Source organism: Raphanus sativus, chromosome 4, assembly GCF_000801105.2.
Source record: "Raphanus sativus cultivar WK10039 chromosome 4, ASM80110v3, whole genome shotgun sequence".
Lineage (NCBI taxonomy): Eukaryota > Viridiplantae > Streptophyta > Magnoliopsida > Brassicales > Brassicaceae > Raphanus > Raphanus sativus.
Window position 1 is genome coordinate 17,327,171 of NC_079514.1, and position 14,747 is coordinate 17,341,917.

Consider the following 14,747-nt stretch of genomic DNA (forward strand, 5'->3'; position numbering starts at 1 on the left):
ATAACACTCTTTTCCTTCTTGAACAAGCTCCTGGCAACAAGGAACTGATGCAACTCCATTTCCAAAAACTTGAGAAATGATATGGAGCGCACACTTTGGACTGATTTTAACAATACATTGATCCCATAACTTTTTTGGCTCTTTTTCCTCTACAGCTAATGAAGGAATATTTGTACCCGCCACAACTAGGATAACAAAAGACACCATAATTACGTTAAACTTGACCATGATTATTTGTTATATGAGGATTTACTGTTGAATTTTCTCAAGTTAGTAATAACAAAATAGTTTTAAAATTTATGATGTTATTGGAATAAACGATGAGAACCCTATTTATAGATACGGATAATCAATATTAAACATTTATTGCCGATACAAAAATTTACTTTAGACGGTTTTCTAATTCATTAACATGTGTTAGGTAACATTTTTCTCCATGAAGTTAATCACTACTTAGATTAATAATTTAACGAAAATTAAATTAGGATTCCTGTAATATGAAGTTGAACATACCATAAAGAAGTTATATAAGTATTTCAGTTCCAGTTAATAATATACTAGATATTTTAGTTGTCATCAACATATATTTGGTGGTTGTTTATAAACTTACCGACAAAAACTAAAAGTACAGTCTAACATGTTGTTAGTTTCAAAAATGATTGTAATATTAAAATTTGAGTATATATCAACATATATCACTATGAAGTTAAACTAATGATTTTCACATTATTTGTTTTCTTTTTCTGTGATATAGGATGCTTGAGGATAATTTTTTCCCCATTTTATAAATGTTCATGCAGAGATGGTTATGAATTAAACATGACTCAATTTTCAAAACTAATTTATGAATTAAATTATTTACACATAAAACAATATGTAAACTATGTATAGCAAATAATATTTTATTAAAAAAATGAAAACTAATTTTCAAATTTTGACTTGGGAGTTTTTTTAAAAAATCTAAGCTTGCATATTTGATTTTATCGGTTTATAACTTACATAATAGTTTGATTACTATATATACTTCCCAAGCACATTTATGTGTTCTATATTAAACATATAAATAGAATACATATACTTAAGTAAATTAATGAAAGAATATATATTTTGAGAACGAGTTCTTTAAATTAAAAATTGTCTTATTAGAAATTATTCATGCCACTGTTTTGAGGTGCAGCTACTTTTGTATTTGCTATTTTTATTAATTATATTTCAAATTGTATTTAAATAATCTAAAAAAACATATGTAATTTTTTTAAACTCCAAAATATTAATATATAAACGTTGTGCAACCTGTTGCAAGTGATATTTTAAATGCAGTAAGTTTGTTTTGATATTTTTGGGGTCTTAATAAAATATTGTAAAAGCGAACAAGAAATAAAAAGAAGGAAAATATTTAAATAGGACACACATATATAAATGATTTTATTTTCAAGTTGTATGAAAATAAATATACTTTAATAAAAAATCCACATATAATTATGTCAGAATATAATTAAGCCGGTGATAACCCTTTTGAAACAGACTCACAGTGAGCCCATACTTCATCTCTTTTCTGTAAATATTTCGATTCATTTCCGATCAAACTAGGTCTGTCTGCGATATATTTGACAAGTTTGTCATAACACTCTTTTCCTTCTTGAACAAGCTCCTGGCAACAAGGAACTGATGCAACTCCATTTCCAAAAACTTGAGAAATGATATGGAGCGCACACTTTGGACTGATTTTAACAATACATTGATCCCATAACTTTTTTGGCTCATTTTCCTCTACAGCTAATGAAGGAATACATGTACCCGCCCAACTAGGATAACAAAAGACACCATTATTACGTTAAACTTGACCATGATTATTTGTTATATGAGGATTTACTGTTAAATTTTCTCAAGTTAGTAATAACAAAATAGTTTTAAATTTATGATGTTATTGGAATAAACGATGAGAACCCTATTTATAGATACGGATAATCAATATTAAACATTTATTGCAGATACAAAAATTTACTTTAGACGGTTTTCTAATTCATTAACATGTGTTAGGTAACATTTTTCTCCATGAAGTTAATCACTACTTAGATTAATAATTTAACGACAATTAAATTAGGATTCCTGTAATATGAAATTGAACATACCATAAAGAAGTTATATAAGTATTTCAGTTCCAGTTAATAAAATACTAGATATTTTAGATGTCATCAACATATATTTTGGTGGTTGTTTATAAACTTACGAACAAAAACCAAAATACAGTCTAACATGTGGTTAGTTTCAAAAATGATTGTAATATTAAAATTTGAGTATATATCAACATATATCACTATGAAGTTAAACTAATGATTTTCACATTATTTGTTTTCTTTTCTGTGATATAGGATGCTTGAGGATAATTTTTTTCCCATTTTATAAATATTCATGCAGAGATGGTTATGAATTAAACATGACTCAATTTTCAAAACTAATTTACGAATTTCAATTCTTTACACATAAAACAATATGTAAACTATGTATAGAAAATAATATTTTATTAAAAAAATGAAAACTAATTTTCAAATTTTGACTTGGGAGTTTTTTAAAAAAAATCTAAGCTTGCGATATTTGATTTTATCGGTTTATAACTTACATAATAGTTTAATTACTATATATACTTCCCAAGCACATTTATGTGTTCTATATTAAACATATAAATAGAATACATATACTTAAGTAAATTAATGAATGAATATATATTTTTAGAATAAGTTCTTTAAATTAAAAATCGTCTTATTAGAAATTATTCATGCCACTGTTTTGAGGTGCGGCTACTTTTGTATTTGCTATTTTATTAATTATATTTCAAATTGTATTTAAATAATCTAAAAAAAACATATGTAATTTTTTTAAACTCCAAAATATTAATATATAAACGTTGTGCAACCTGTTGCAAGTAATATTTTAAATGCAGTAAGTTTGTTTTGATATTTTTGGGGTCTTAATAAAATATTGTAAAAGCGAACAAGAACCAAAAGAAGGAAAATATTTAAATAGGACACACATATATAAATGATTTTATTTTCAAGTTGTATGAAAATAGATATACTTTAATAAAAAATCCACATATAATTATGTCAGAATATAATTAAGCCGGTGATAACCCTTTTGAAACAGACTCACAGTGAGCCCATACTTCATCTCTTTTCTGTAAATATTTCGATTCATTTCCGATCAAACTAGGTCTGTCTGCGATATATTTGACAAGTTTGTCATAACACTCTTTTCCTTCTTGAACAAGCTCCTGGCAACAAGGAACTGATGCAACTCCATTTCCAAAAACTTGAGAAATGATATGGAGCGCACACTTTGGACTGATTTTAACAATACATTGATCCCATAACTTTTTTGGCTCATTTTCCTCTACAGCTAATGAAGGAATACATGTACCAGCCACAACTAGGATAACAAAAGACACCATAATTACGTTAAACTTGACCATGATTATTTGTTATATGAGGATTTACTGTTGAATTTTCTCAAGTTAGTAATAACAAAATAGTTTTAAAATTTATGATGTTATTGGAATAAACGATGAGAACCCTATTTATAGATACGGATAATCAATATTAAACATTTATTGCCGATATAAAAATTTACTTTAGACGGTTTTCTAATTCATTAACATGTGTTAGGTAACATTTTTCTCGATGAAGTTAATCACTACTTAGATTAATAATTTAACGACAATTAAATTAGGATTCCTGTAAAATGAAATTGAACATACCATAAAGAAGTTATATAAGTATTTCAGTTCCAGTTAATAAATACTAGATATTTTAGATGTCATCAACATATATTTTGGTGGTTGTTTATAAACTTACCAACAAAAACCAAAAGTACAGTCTAACATGTGGTTAGTTTCAAAAATGATTGTAATATTAAAATTTGAGTATATATCAACATATATCACTATGAAGTTAAACTAATGATTTTCACATTATTTTTTTTTTTCTGTGATATAGGATGCTTGAGAATAATTTTTTTTTTTCATTTTATAAATGTTCATGCAGAGATGGTTATGAATTAAACATGACTCAATTTTCAAAACTAATCTACGAATTTCAATTCTTTACACATAAAACAATATGTAAACTATGTATAGCAAATAATATTTTATTAAAAAAATGAAAACTAATTTTCAAATTTTGACTTGGGAGTTTTTAAAAAAAAATCTAAGCTTGCGATATTTGATTTTATCGGTTTATAACTTACATAATAGTTTAATTACTATATATACTTCCCAAGAACATTTATGTGTTCTATATTAAACATATAAATAGAATACATATACTTAAGTAAATTAATGAATGAATATATATTTTTAGAATGAGTTCTTTAAATTAAAAATCGTCTTATTAGAAATTATTCATGCCACTGTTTTGAGGTGCGGCTACTTTTGTATTTGCTATTTTTCTTAATTATATTTCAAATTGTATTTAAATAATCTAAAAAAAACATATGTAATTTTTTTAAACTCCAAAATATTAATATATAAACGTTGTGCAACCTGTTGCAAGTGATATTTTAAATGCAGTAAGTTTGTTTTGATATTTTTGGGGTCTTAATAAAATATTGTAAAAGCGAACAAGAACCAAAAGAAGGAAAATATTTAAATAGGACACACATATATAAATGATTTTATTTTCAAGTTGTATGAAAATAAATATACTTTAATCAAAAATCCACATATAATTATGTCAGAATATAATTAAGCCGGTGATAACCCTTTTGAAACAGACTCACAGTGAGCCCATACTTCATCTCTTTTCTGTAAATATTTCGATTCATTTCCGATCAAACTAGGTCTGTCTGCGATATATTTGACAAGTTTGTCATAACACTCTTTTCCTTCTTGAACAAGCTCCTGGCAACAAGGAACTGATGCAACTCCATTTCCAAAAACTTGAGAAATGATATGGAGCGCACACTTTGGACTGATTTTAACAATACATTGATCCCATAACTTTTTTGGCTCATTTTCCTCTACAGCTAATGAAGGAATACATGTACCCGCCACAACTAGGATAACAAAAGACACCATAATTACGTTAAACTTGACCATGATTATTTGTTATATGAGGATTTACTGTTGAATTTTCTCAAGTTAGTAATAACAAAATAGTTTTTAAATTTATGATGTTATTGGAATAAACGATGAGAACCCTATTTATAGATACGGATAATCAATATTAAACATTTATTGCCGATAAAAAATTTACTTTAGACGGTTTTCTAATTCATTAACATGTGTTAGGTAACATTTTTCTCGATGAAGTTAATCACTACTTAGATTAATAATTTAACGACAATTAAATTAGGATTCCTGTAATATGAAATTGAACATACCATAAAGAAGTTATATAAGTATTTCAGTTCCAGTTAATAAAATACTAGATATTTTAGATGTCATCAACATATATTTTGGTGGTTGTTTATAAACTTACGAACAAAAACCAAAAGTACAGTCTAACATGTGGTTAGTTTCAAAAATGATTGTAATATTAAAATTTGAGTATATATCAACATATATCACTATGAAGTTAAACTAATGATTTTCACATTATTTGTTTTCTTTTTCTGTGATATAGGATGCTTGAGAATATTTTTTTTTTTCATTTTATAAATGTTCATGCAGAGATGGTTATGAATTAAACATGACTCAATTTTCAAAACTAATCTACGAATTTCAATTCTTTACACATAAAACAATATGTAAACTATGTATAGCAAATAATATTTTATTAAAAAAATGAAAACTAATTTTCAAATTTTGACTTGGGAGTTTTTTTAAAAAAATCTAAGCTTGCGATATTTGATTTTATCGGTTTATAACTTACATAATAGTTTAATTACTATATATACTTCCCAAGAACATTTATGTGTTCTATATTAAACATATAAATAGAATACATATACTTAAGTAAATTAATGAATGAATATATATTTTTAGAATGAGTTCTTTAAATTAAAAATCGTCTTATTAGAAATTATTCATGCCACTGTTTTGAGGTGCGGCTACTTTTGTATTTGCTATTTTTCTTAATTATATTTCAAATTGTATTTAAATAATCTAAAAAAAAAACATATGTAATTTTTTAAACTCCAAAATATTAATATATAAACGTTGTGCAACCTGTTGCAAGTGATATTTTAAATGCAGTAAGTTTGTTTTGATATTTTTGGGGTCTTAATAAAATATTGTAAAAGCGAACAAGAACCAAAAGAAGGAAAATATTTAAATAGGACACACATATATAAATGATTTTATTTTCAAGTTGTATGAAAAAAATATACTTTAATCAAAAATCCACATATATTATGTCAGAATATAATTAAGCCGGTGATAACCCTTTTGAAACAGACTCACAGTGAGCCCATACTTCATCTCTTTTCTGTAAATATTTCGATTCATTTCCGATCAAACTAGGTCTGTCTGCGATATATTTGACAAGTTTGTCATAACACTCTTTTCCTTCTTGAACAAGCTCCTGGCAACAAGGAACTGATGCAACTCCATTTCCAAAAACTTGAGAAATGATATGGAGCGCACACTTTGGACTGATTTTAACAATACATTGATCCCATAACTTTTTTGGCTCATTTTCCTCTACAGCTAATGAAGGAATACATGTACCCGCCACAACTAGGATAACAAAAGACACCATAATTACGTTAAACTTGACCATGATTATTTGTTATATGAGGATTTACTGTTGAATTTTCTCAAGTTAGTAATAACAAAATAGTTTTTAAATTTATGATGTTATTGGAATAAACGATGAGAACCCTATTTATAGATACGGATAATCAATATTAAACATTTATTGATACAAAATTTTACTTTAGACGGTTTTCTAATTCATTAACATGTGTTAGGTAACATTTTTCTCGATGAAGTTAATCACTACTTAGATTAATAATTTAACGAAATTAAATTAGGATTCCTGTAATATGAAATTGAACATACCATAAAGAAGTTATATAAGTATTTCAGTTCCAGTTAATAATATACTAGATATTTTAGATGTCATCAACATATATTTTGGTGGTTGTTTATAAACTTACGAACAAAAACCAAAAGTACAGTCTAACATGTGGTTAGTTTCAAAAATGATTGTAATATTAAAATTTGAGTATATATCAACATATATCACTATGAAGTTAAACTAATGATTTTCACATTATTTGTTTTCTTTTTCTGTGATATAGGATGCTTGAGAATAATTTTTTTTTTCATTTTATAAATGTTCATGCAGAGATGGTTATGAATTAAACATGACTCAATTTTCAAAACTAATCTACGAATTTCAATTCTTTACACATAAAACAATATGTAAACTATGTATAGCAAATAATATTTTATTAAAAAAATGAAAACTAATTTTCAAATTTTGACTTGGGAGTTTTTTAAAAAAAAATCTAAGCTTGCGATATTTGATTTTATCGGTTTATAACTTACATAATAGTTTAATTACTATATATACTTCCCAAGAACATTTATGTGTTCTATATTAAACATATAAATAGAATACATATACTTAAGTAAATTAATGAATGAATATATATTTTTAGAATGAGTTCTTTAAATTAAAAATCATCTTATTAGAAATTATTCATGCCACTGTTTTGAGGTGCGGCTACTTTTGTATTTGCTATTTTTCTTAATTATATTTCAAATTGTATTTAAATAATCTAAATAAAAACATATGTAATTTTTTTAAACTCCAAAATATTAATATATAAACGTTGTGCAACCTGTTGCAAGTGATATTTAAATGCAGTAAGTTTGTTTTGATATTTTTGGGGTCTTAATAAAATATTGTAAAAGCGAACAAGAACCAAAAGAAGGAAAATATTTAAATAGGACACACATATATAAATGATTTTATTTTCAAGTTGTATGAAAATAAATATACTTTAATCAAAAATCCACATATAATTATGTCAGAATATAATTAAGCCGGTGATAACCCTTTTGAAACAGACTCACAGTGAGCCCATACTTCATCTCTTTTCTGTAAATATTTCGATTCATTTCCGATCAAACTAGGTCTGTCTGCGATATATTTGACAAGTTTGTCATAACACTCTTTTCCTTCTTGAACAAGCTCCTGGCAACAAGGAACTGATGCAACTCCATTTCCAAAAACTTGAGAAATGATATGGAGCGCACACTTTGGACTGATTTTAACAATACATTGATCCCATAACTTTTTTGGCTCATTTTCCTCTACAGCTAATGAAGGAATACATGTACCCGCCACAACTAGGATAACAAAAGACACCATAATTACGTTAAACTTGACCATGATTATTTGTTATATGAGGATTTACTGTTGAATTTTCTCAAGTTAGTAATAACAAAATAGTTTTTAAATTTATGATGTTATTGGAATAAACGATGAGAACCCTATTTATAGATACGGATAATCAATATTAAACATTTATTGCCGATACAAAAATTTACTTTAGACGGTTTTCTAATTCATTAACATGTGTTAGGTAACATTTTTCTCGATGAAGTTAATCACTACTTAGATTAATAATTTAACGAAAATTAAATTAGGATTCCTGTAATTGAAATTGAACATACCATAAAGAAGTTATATAAGTATTTCAGTTCCAGTTAATAAAATACTAGATATTTTAGATGTCATCAACATATATTTTGGTGGTTGTTTATAAACTTACGAACAAAAACCAAAAGTACAGTCTAACATGTGGTTAGTTTCAAAAATGATTGTAATATTAAAATTTGAGTATATATCAACATATATCACTATGAAGTTAAACTAATGATTTTCACATTATTTGTTTTCTTTTTCTGTGATATAGGATGCTTGAGAATAATTTTTTTTTCATTTTATAAATGTTCATGCAGAGATGGTTATGAATTAAACATGACTCAATTTTCAAAACTAATCTACGAATTTCAATTCTTTACACATAAAACAATATGTAAACTATGTATAGCAAATAATATTTTATTAAAAAAATGAAAACTAATTTTCAAATTTTGACTTGGGAGTTTTTTAAAAAAAAATCTAAGCTTGCGATATTTGATTTTATCGGTTTATAACTTACATAATAGTTTAATTACTATATATACTTCCCAAGAACATTTATGTGTTCTATATTAAACATATAAATAGAATACATATACTTAAGTAAATTAATGAATGAATATATATTTTTAGAATGAGTTCTTTAAATTAAAAATCATCTTATTAGAAATTATTCATGCCACTGTTTTGAGGTGCGGCTACTTTTGTATTTGCTATTTTTCTTAATTATATTTCAAATTGTATTTAAATAATTTAAATAAAAAACATATGTAATTTTTTTAAACTCCAAAATATTAATATATAAACGTTGTGCAACTTGTTGCAAGTGATATTTTAAATGCAGTAAGTTTGTTTTGATATTTTTGGGGTCTTAATAAAATATTGTAAAAGCGAAAAAGAACCAAAAGAAGGAAAATATTTAAATAGGACACACATATATAAATGATTTTATTTTCAAGTTGTATGAAAATAAATATACTTTAATTAAAAATCCACATATAATTATGTCAGAATATAATTAAGCCGGTGATAACCCTTTTGAAACAGACTCACAGTGAGCCCATACTTCATCTCTTTTCTGTAAATATTTCGATTCATTTCCGATCAAACTAGGTCTGTCTGCGATATATTTGACAAGTTTGTCATAACACTCTTTTCCTTCTTGAACAAGCTCCTGGCAACAAGGAACTGATGCAACTCCATTTCCAAAAACTTGAGAAATGATATGGAGCGCACACTTTGGACTGATTTTAACAATACATTGATCCCATAACTTTTTTGGCTCATTTTCCTCTACAGCTAATGAAGGAATACATGTACCCGCCACAACTAGGATAACAAAAGACACCATAATTACGTTAAACTTGACCATGATTATTTGTTATATGAGGATTTACTGTTGAATTTTCTCAAGTTAGTAATAACAAAATAGTTTTTAAATTTATGATGTTATTGGAATAAACGATGAGAACCCTATTTATAGATACGGATAATCAATATTAAACATTTATTGCCGATACAAAAATTTACTTTAGACGGTTTTCTAATTCATTAACATGTGTTAGGTAACATTTTTCTCGATGAAGTTAATCACTACTTAGATTAATAATTTAACGACAATTAAATTAGGATTCCTGTAATATGAAATTGAACATACCATAAAGAAGTTATATAAGTATTTCAGTTCCAGTTAATAAAATACTAGATATTTTAGATGTCATCAACATATATTTTGGTGGTTGTTTATAAACTTACGAACAAAAACCAAAAGTACAGTCTAACATGTGGTTAGTTTCAAAAATGATTGTAATATTAAAATTTGAGTATATATCAACATATATCACTATGAAGTTAAACTAATGATTTTCACATTATTTGTTTTCTTTTTCTGTGATATAGGATGCTTGAGAATAATTTTTTTTTTCATTTTATAAATGTTCATGCAGAGATGGTTATGAATTAAACATGACTCAATTTTCAAAACTAATCTACGAATTTCAATTCTTTACACATAAAACAATATGTAAACTATGTATAGCAAATAATATTTTATTAAAAAAATGAAAACTAATTTTCAAATTTTGACTTGGGAGTTTTTTTTAAAAAAATCTAAGCTTGCGATATTTGATTTTATCGGTTTATAACTTACATAATAGTTTAATTACTATATATACTTCCCAAGAACATTTATGTGTTCTATATTAAACATATAAATAGAATACATATACTTAAGTAAATTAATGAATGAATATATATTTTTAGAATGAGTTCTTTAAATTAAAAATCGTCTTATTAGAAATTATTCATGCCACTGTTTTGAGGTGCGGCTACTTTTGTATTTTCTATTTTTCTTAATTATATTTCAAATTGTATTTAAATAATTTAAATAAAAAAACATATGTAATTTTTTTAAACTCCAAAATATTAATATATAAACTTTGTGCAACCTGTTGCAAGTGATATTTTAAATGCAGTAAGTTTGTTTTGATATTTTTGGGGTCTTAATAAAATATTGTAAAAGCGAACAAGAACCAAAAGAAGGAAAATATTTAAATAGGACACACATATATAAATGATTTTATTTTCAAGTTGTATGAAAATAAATATACTTTAATCAAAAATCTACATATAATTATGTCAGAATATAATTAAGCTGGTGATAACCCTTTTGAAACAGACTCACAGTGAGCCCATACTTCATCTCTTTTCTGTAAATATTTCGATTCATTTCCGATCAAACTAGGTCTGTCTGCGATATATTTGACAAGTTTGTCATAACACTCTTTTCCTTCTTGAACATGCTCCTGGCAACAAGGAACTGATGCAACTCCATTTCCAAAAACTTGAGAAATGATATGGAGCGCACACTTTGGACTGATTTTAACAATACATTGATCCCATTACTTTTTTGGCTCATTTTCCTCTACAGCTAATGAAGGAATACATGTACCCGCCACAACTAGGATAACAAAAGACACAATAATTACGTTAAACTTAACCATAATTATTTGTTATATGAGGATTTACTGTTGAATTTTCTCAAGTTAGTAATAACAAAATAGTTTTTCAATTTATGATGTTATTGGAATAAACGATGAGAACCCTATTTATAGATACGGAGAACCAATATTAAACATTTATTGTTGATATACAAATTTACTTTAGACAATTTTCTAATTCATTAACATGTGTTAGGTTACTTTTTCTTTATGATGTTATATATTCACTACTCAGATTTATAATTTAAAAAACAATTAAATTAGGATTCCTGTAATATGGAAGTAACATACCAAAAATAAGTTATATTAGTATTTCAGTTCCAATTAATAAACTACTAAAATTGTAGATGTAATCAACATATATTTTAGTGGTTGTATATCAACTTACTAAGAAAAACCAAAAGTACAGTCTATCATGTGATTAATCTCTAAAATAATTGTAATATTAAAATTTTAGTATATGTCTACATATATCACTCTGACGTTAAACTAAAGATTTTTCACATTTATATTTTCTTTTTCTGTGATATAGGATGCTTGAGAATATTTTTTTTCCATTTTTTAAATGTTCATGCAGAGATGGTTATGAATTAAACATGACTCAATTTTCAAAAATAATCTACGGATTTCAATTCTTTACACATAAAACAATATGTAAGCTATGTATAACATATAAAATTTGATTAAAAAAAGAAAACAAATTTTTAAATTTTAACTTGGGATTTATTTTGAAAAAATATAGCTTTCGATATTTGATTTTATCGGTTTATAACTTACATAATAGTTTAATTACTATATATACTTCTCAAGAATATTTATGCTTTCTATATTAAACATATAAATAGCATACATATACTTACATAAATTAATGAATGAATATATATTTAAGAATGAGATGCTTTAAATTTTAATGAATGAATATATATTTAAGAATGAGATTCTTTATATTAAAAATCGTCTAATTAGAAATGATTCATTCCATTGTTTTGAGGTGCGACTACTTTTGTATTTGCTAATTATCTTAATCATATTTCAAACATTATTTAAATATTTTACATAGAAAACATAGTAATGTTTTGTGAACTCAAAAATATTAATCTACAAAACGTTGTGCGACCAGTTGCAAGTGATATTTTAAATGCAGTAAGTTTGTTGTGATATTTTTGGGGTCTTAGAAAAATATTACAAAATCGAACAAGCAACAAAAGACGGCAAATATTTAAATATGAGAAGCATATATAACTGTTTTATTTTTAACTTGTATGAAAATAAATATACTTTTATCAAAAAATCACATATAGTTATGTCAGAATATAATTAAGCCGGTGATAACCCTTTTGAAACGGACAAACAGTGAGCCCATACTTCATCTCTTTCTGTAAATATTTCGATTCATTTATGGTCAAACTAGGTCTGTCTGTGATATGTTTGACAAGTGTGTCATGCCACTCTTTTCCTTCTTGAACAAGTTCCTGGCAATAAAGGACTGATACAACTCCATTTCCAAAAACTTGAGAAATGATATGGAGCGCACTCTTTGGACTGATTTTAACAATACATTGATCCCATAACTTTTTGTCTCATTTTCCTCTACAGCTAATGAAGGAATACATGTACTCACCACAACTAGGATAACAAAAGATACCGTACTTACGTTAAACTTGACTATAATTATTTGTTATATGAGGATTTACTGTTGAATTTTCTCAAGTTAGTAATAACAAAATATGTTTTAAATTTATGATGTTATTGGAATAAATGATGAGAACTATATTTATAGATATGGAGAATCAATATTACTAAACCTTCATTAAACCCGTTTTAGTTCAGCCACAGAGAAGACACTAATGAAGAAAAAACAAATGAACAAATTGCTTTTCAAACGAGGAGGTTTTTACACAAGCTCATTGAACAAACAAAGCTATTGTTCAATGTCTTCTTAATCAAATCCTCTAATACAAATTTAATTAAATCAACTAATCAACTTAACCAAAAATCATTCATCTTTTCCAACAAACTCCTTCAAAGCAACTCTCATGTCTTCACACTTGTCACAGTCACCATCAAAAAACTCACCGAGCTTCGTCAGCTCAACATCACTCAAATCATCAGAAAACGGTTTAATGGGAAACGCATTCTCCGGTTGAAGCGCATACGCATTTGGATTGTCATCAACAATCACCACGCGCCTCAAATCTCTCGTCACGAACCCTAAATCCTTCACTAACCTCCCATCTATCTCGCTGCAAGCGTCTCTGTAAAAGCTCCGTGAGATCACTCGCCGCTCTGGATCCAACTTATCGAGCACCAAAGAAGCGTACTCTCTTAGCCCCGCAGTGAAAACAACGACTTGGTACTTCTCTCCGATCTTCTTCAAGAAGTCGTCGACTCCCGGCCGTTTGATCACGAAGAAGGTTAACATCTGACCGTTGATCTCGGGCTTCACTACGAAATCGTACGGAACTTGGGGTTTCTCCATTGACGAGTGAATAAGCGTTTCGTCAAGATCTAACACGATCGTCTTCTTCGTCTCGTCGAAGGGTTTACCAGATCTATCTTGAAACAAAGAATACGGGTTTGGGAGATTGTTTGCAGATTCGTGAGATTTGAGGATTTTGAATCCTTTGGTTCCTGGACGACCATCGACGCGTGAGAATAAGCAGATAATGCTTCGTTGACATCTGTAAATCGATTTGTTGATGGAGGCGATCACGGCCGTTGCCGCCGGCGATGTGCATCCGATCTGAGTTTTCCGGTGACGGCGGAAGTAGCATCGTTGGTGACGGTTGATTGGTTTCACTGATTTCTTTATGATGAGTTTCGTGGCCATCGAAAGAAAAAAAGAGACAGAAATGAGTTTGTGAGATTTAGGACGGAGATGAAAGAAGAGAGTGATGGTGGTATTTAAATTAGGCCTTGTGTAACGGTCATGTGGTTGTTTTTAGGTTCGGTCCGAACTTAGTTTGGGAAAGCGGTGTTTTTTTAAGTTTGGACCTACAACACAACACGGTGTTTACGTTGTATTGTTACCGTTGTGAATTCTATATTAATCTCCCCAAATTAAGAAATATATTTTATATATAGATGGTAGAGAATAGACAAAAAAATAATGCAAAAAAACACATCAAATTTCTGTAATGCTATATGATAGTGG

The 14,747-nt window shown here is 27.2% G+C and overlaps 1 protein-coding gene across 1 annotated transcript; it reads right to left on the reverse strand.

Annotated features, from left to right (window-relative positions):
• Nucleotides 1–13,383: 13,383 nt before the first annotated feature.
• Nucleotides 13,384–14,479, reverse strand: LOC108851616 (uncharacterized). The gene has a single exon (XM_018625073.2). The coding sequence runs from the start codon at nt 14,421–14,423 to the stop codon at nt 13,590–13,592; it is 834 nt and encodes a 277-aa protein (XP_018480575.2). The 5' UTR covers nt 14,424–14,479; the 3' UTR covers nt 13,384–13,589.
• Nucleotides 14,480–14,747: the final 268 nt, after the last annotated feature.